We start from the raw sequence: 6,000 nt of genomic DNA on the forward strand, positions 1-6,000 counted from the left end.
GTTCTTGGTTGTTAATAAAGACTGGCGTAGCTAAAAAATTTTAATTATATGTTCTATTTGTAGTACTTTAAGAAACGTATTTATTTGAAACCTTACTTGCATATTTTTTGGATTTATTTCTTCATTATTCTGGCGTACACCACGATATCGTTCATGTTAAAAAATAGTATGATCCCAGTTAAGAGTTAAAAACACTCGAAATTTGCCAAATACCATACCAAACTAAAGTATACATCCAACAGAATACAAAACAGTCAAAAGTTACAATCAGAATAGAAGGAAAACACTGGAGCATGCATGCCCTCAGTAGTTTGTAATCTTTCATGCCCAATATGATGAACATACTAGGAACCTGAAAGGCATTGCACATTTCTGTTCTGTGGGAAAGGGTATAATTACAGGTGGAATAATGGGACCCAGATACTACAGGGGTAGCTCATGCATTAGCTCTTACCACTGCCACTCAATATGTCAGCCTGCACTGTGTCAAATGGGAGATGTGGCCATTTATACGTGTGTCTTTCAGTCAGTGGTGTTCTGCATTGCCAGTTGACCAGATGTTGGGAACATTAAAAATTTTCAAAAATGGTCACTGCAAAATGTACTGGAAAATACAGTTTCCATCTTTCCAGACAGTATTTCTATTTGTGGAAGGCTTCATGTAAGTTGCAGTGCCAAGAACACAATTAGGTTGAAAACATCTGTAATTTGTGTGTCATTCACATTCATTCATCAGTATGGAAACTTCTTTTTTTTTATTTATTGACGTGACATTGATTTTTGTTTGTGAACAGTCATTATCCATCAGATGGACAACCATACTTGATACCCAATAAAAATATTGGAGCTTGCATTAATTCTTGACTCACTGGGAATCGAACTAAGAAGTTCTGTTTTACATGCTGAAATAAATTTATCATTGGTAATTGTACCACTTTCTTTCCAAAGGTGAAAGTGTTCCCAAAACGCACTTACAGAGCTATTATGACAGAAGATGAACACTAAAAAGTGTTGGAATATTATACATACTCATCAATTCTATTGATTAATTCTAAAACACCTTAAACTTAAGAATTTTGAATTAAATATGTAACTGATACATTTTTGATACAGTTAGTAAATTGGTGTAGACTGTTAACTTGTAGCACAATATTTTTAAAATATTGTAATTTAATTGTTATCTAAAAATTCCAAATGAACTTAGCAGAGCCTCACGTTAATCGACATTGAATATCCTCTGGTTACTTTCTTTTTAAATCGCTTTTACCTCATCAGTTCTTTCCTTCTGCTAGAATATTATGATTTTAAATCACTAACATTTACTAAATATGTTATTTCTTATGCACTTTCAACTTGTGTCCTGCAGTCCTGGACGCTCAAATATGGTTTGTATGTCTCATATATATCAATAATTAACATTCTCCTCCTCACTCTTCAGATTCATTCAGAGTACTGGTGGGAGCTGTGGCATTTCATTAGAAGAAACTCTTCACCATGGACTGCTCAAGGATGAGCTGGAGGTACATAGGGAGAAATCAACACATGAGTGCGGTATTCATGCAGAAGAATTAACTGTGAATGAGGATAGCTCTTTTGGCACCAGATATGATTCTGGTATGAGGGAAAATGAATTTCCTGTATATAGTTGTAATTTCTGCCTACAAAGCTTTCGTTCAAAATACAGACTCATAATGCATGTGTTTATGCATATTGATGGTGTGCAACCACCTTTGTATGTTTGTAAATGGTGTGGTGAGGTATTTCGCAGTAATGTAAGCTTGAAAAAACATTTGAGAGCGAGTGAGAATTATGAAGTCATAACTGTTGGCAACCATGAAAAATATGGCTGTAGTGATGAGTATCAAAGCAGTATCTTTTTGTATAGTGAGCCAGAAGTTTGTGTTACAGAACAAAATGAGCAGAATTCATATCAGGAAACTTGGAAAGCTTCAAACGAGTCATGTAACACAGATATGGCAAACGATGCAGAGAAAACTGGTGATTATGGAACTTTACCAACAAGTGTTAATGTCAGTGACCGCAATGTTGTACCTACCACAAACAGAACCCACAAATGTGATATGTGTGGCAAATCTTTTACTAGCTCAAATTATCTCAAGGCACACACATTATTTCACACTGGAAAGAAATCTCACAAATGTGATATTTGTGGCAAGTCGTTTGTTTTGTTGGGTACTCTGAAGAGACATTCCTTAATCCACACTGGAGAGAAACCGTACCAATGTGCGATTTGTGGCAAATCCTTTGGTGTGTTGGATACTCTCAAGACCCATTCGTTAATACACACCGGAAACAAACCTCACAACTGCGATATTTGTGGCAAATCCTTTGTTGCGTTGGGTGCTCTCAAGAGGCATGCATTAATTCACACAAGAGTGAAACCTCACAAGTGCGATATTTGTGGCAAATCCTTTACTTTGCTCTGTACTCTCAAGTCACACGCATTAATTCACACTGGAATGAAACCACACAAATGTGAGATTTGTGGCAAGTATTTTGCTACTTTAGCGTATTTCAACCGACACAAATTAATACACGCTGCAAACAGGCCGCACAAATGTGATATTTGTGGCAAATCATTTCCTGTGTGGAGCGCCCTCAAGAAACACACATTAGTTCACAATGGAGAGAAACCTCACAAATGTGATATCTGCGGCAAATCCTTTGCCCTGTCGGCTAATCTAAAGAGCCATGCAGTGGTTCACACTGGAGAAAAACCACACAAATGCGATATCTGTGAGAAATCCTTTTCACTGTTGTGTGCTCTCAAGAGGCACTCATTAATTCACACTGGAAGTAAACCTCACAAATGCAATATTTGTGGCAAGTCCTTTGCTGTGTTGTGGGCTTTCAAGACACACGCATTAATTCACACTGGACAGAAACCACACAAATGTGAGATATGTGGCAAATCTTTTGCCACTTCAGGTTATTTCAACCGCCATAAATTAATACACACTGGAAATAGGCCCTACAAATGTGATATTTGTGACAAATCTTTTGTTATGTTTTGCGACCTCAATAAACATTCAAAGAAACATTCATTAAAACAGTCATTAATTCAAACTGAAAAGAAAACCTACAAATGCGATATATGTGGCAAGTCTTTTGCTAGGCCTTGTAATCTCAACCAGCATTCTATAATACACACGAGAAAGAGGCCCGATAAATGAGGTACCTCTTGCTATGTCAGACGAGCTTTCATTCACGCCAGGAATAGGCCTTACAAATGTGATACTTGAGGCAAATCATTTGCTAGATCAGGTGATTGAAACTTCGGTCACAGATATCATATTTGTGGGGTCAAATGCTGTGTCTTGCTCTCAATTGGGTACTATCAATACACATGTATTACTTCACATCACAAAGAGGCTACAAGAAAGTGCTAGTTCAAAGAAATCGGTTCCCCTGGCTGGTGCCCTCAACGTCTTTAAAATAACAGATGTAGCAGGAAGACAATACAAGTGTGATGCCCATTAAATAATGTTAAAATGTGCTAGAGTTGTGAAAAAAGTGCAGTAATCTGTATTACTGAGTGGTATCAGATAGTGTGACAATATAAAACTCCAGTCTGCAGCCTTAGAAGTGAAGAAACTTTAGTGTGAAATATTGCAGAAAAATAAATCAACTTTGTTTTTGTTGTTAACTCAATTTTTCTTATCAAACTTGAGACAAGAAGTTTGTGAATTGTGATAAATTGTTCACCTGTGTCAGTAATTATAAGTACCATGTAGTATTCAGTGTAAGGCCAAGGAGATTTTATGATTTGCTGTTTATTATTAGAAAGATAGTCATCATGTGATACTTGTCGCTCTGCATTAGAGGCACAGTGGCAGCAAAAATATGTTCATTGGACATACTTCACCCAGGCTAGGAAACTCTCTACCAGAGAACGATGATTATGGCAGTTATTTTACTTAGGTATGCTTTCTCAAGAGATTTGCTGCATATGTTACTAATTGTGTACATCCATGTTCTGTTAGTACTACTACTCCATTAATAAATATGTTATAGCAACATACATATGCTGATATACCAAAATCTTATGATCACCTGCTTAATAGTTTGTCAACCTTTAGAACACAATACATCAACAATTCCTCGTGATATGGACTTGACAACTCGTTCACACGTTTTTGGAAGTGCTGCATCAGACAGTTATACATAGGTTAATCAGTTTCTGTAAATTTTCACCTTGTAGTTTTTTGGGTGCAGACCTTTCGCCTGATATCACAGATGTATTTCACAGGTTCAGATGAGGCAAATAGCATGGTCGAGACATCAATTTTACCATGCACCACAGACGACTGTGTAGCTATACTGGTCATGTGATATGGACAGTTATCCTGCTGGAAGATGCCTGCACTTCGGGAAAGCACATTTGGCATGAAAAAATATATTCAGTTACAGTAAAGGTCACATAGTCTACAGCTGTCGTGATACATTTGATTACTACCAGCTATCCTAAAGGATCCCAGGTGAACGCCCCCATAGCATAATGTTGCCTCCATCCTGGCAGTTTTTACATTGACCTACTGTTGAGCCTTGATGATCTGTTGCCCATTCCAATTGCAACTGAAAGTTTTGTTGGATCAGCAGTGTGCACTGAATTGTGTGTTGCAAAATTTGTGTGGCTGCACTACCATTGTTTTCCATCATTATATGTGCCACAAATTGTACCTGTCCATCTTTACAGAGCAGGCAAGCTTCTGAAGAAGTATGGATGTATTACACCTTTTCATCATGTTGTGGATTTATCACCCTTCAGCCACTTTCCACAGGTGTTCACAACAGTAGCAGACTACCAGCCAACAACTTTCACCTCTTTCAGAGGTTAGTTCCCAGTTGTCATGCCAGAACAACTTGCCTTTTGCTAAAGTCACTTATGTCATTGAGTTTACATGTTCACAACCCATCTCATTGGTAGAATAAATCCTTGTTTATTTCTGATTTGCTGGTTTACTTACTGCATCACATGCCTACAACAAGTGACATTCAGTCTTCTAGTGGACAGTGTACACGACTTTTTCCTCATCAGTGCATCAACATGTCAGAAGCAAAAATGTGTAATCTAACAAATTAATTTTGCTTGGTTGCCATTTACTTCAGTGTGCAATAGGTATATTTTTTTGTTTCATAAAACTCTGTACATGATTCAGAGGTAATATAGATAAAAGTGTTATGGACCAAAGCTCTCGATTATTTATTCAGCATTTAATACTGTGTAAGCACTACACAGAATGAAATAGGTAAACATTAGATGTTATAGATTGATTGCCATTATTTATATACGTGAGAACAACACTTGGAGATCAGAATGTGATAACTCAATACATGAATATAATCCAAATCAATAATTTTTATTGTAGTGAAGAAATAAATCAAGTGAGCATTCTCTTTGATTGTGTCTTGTGTTATATTTCAAAGATGTTTCCATTGTGGATATTGTTCTTAATTTCTGTAAATAAACATGATATGTTTGGAGTTCTGAGCTTCTGCTTAATTTTTAATTTCAGAATGATTATTTTTATTTCCTACCTGTTTGTTTTTGGTGAAAGTGGTGTAGTATGTCCCGTCATATCTTTAACAACTCAAGATAGTTGTCATTAACTGACTGGTACTGTTCACTTTTGCTACTCTTTATTTATTACACCCTGTACTGACATGATTACATTTTAATCCATCTTTCTTGTGATAGGACATCCACAACTGCTATGTAGGTTATTCATAATTACAGCATCCACATACATTTATGTTACATATTATTTTCCAATACAAGAAAAGCACAACTAGGTTTTTCCCACATTATATCATTGTTTAATGATCTCACATCCTTGTGTTAAATGTAAGTGGTTGTAAAGAAAGACAGTGTAAAAGATAGCACTAAAATTATCTTTCAGATTAAGTTTCACACTGGAAGCAGTTCGAAACATGCTAGAATCACCTTTGTGCTGTTGCTGCTGCTGCTGCTGAAACTTT

The 6,000-nt window shown here is 36.4% G+C and overlaps 1 protein-coding gene across 4 annotated transcripts in view; it reads left to right on the plus strand.

Annotated features, from left to right (window-relative positions):
• Positions 1 to 5,512, plus strand: part of LOC124553724 (zinc finger protein 99-like) — a 167,432-nt gene extending 161,920 nt beyond the window's left edge. For 3 of the 4 annotated variants that reach the window (XM_047127642.1, XM_047127641.1, XM_047127643.1), the window contains one exon: positions 1,439 to 5,512. In XM_047127642.1, the coding sequence (XP_046983598.1) occupies positions 1,439 to 3,194 (1,756 nt within the window). In that variant the 3' untranslated portion in view covers positions 3,195 to 5,512. The remainder of the gene's footprint in view (positions 1 to 1,438) is intronic. The other variant, XM_047127645.1, reaches the window with a different exon arrangement.
• Positions 5,513 to 6,000: the final 488 nt, after the last annotated feature.

The sequence above is a fragment of the Schistocerca americana genome, chromosome 11, assembly GCF_021461395.2.
Source record: "Schistocerca americana isolate TAMUIC-IGC-003095 chromosome 11, iqSchAmer2.1, whole genome shotgun sequence".
Classification (NCBI taxonomy): Eukaryota; Metazoa; Arthropoda; class Insecta; order Orthoptera; family Acrididae; genus Schistocerca; species Schistocerca americana.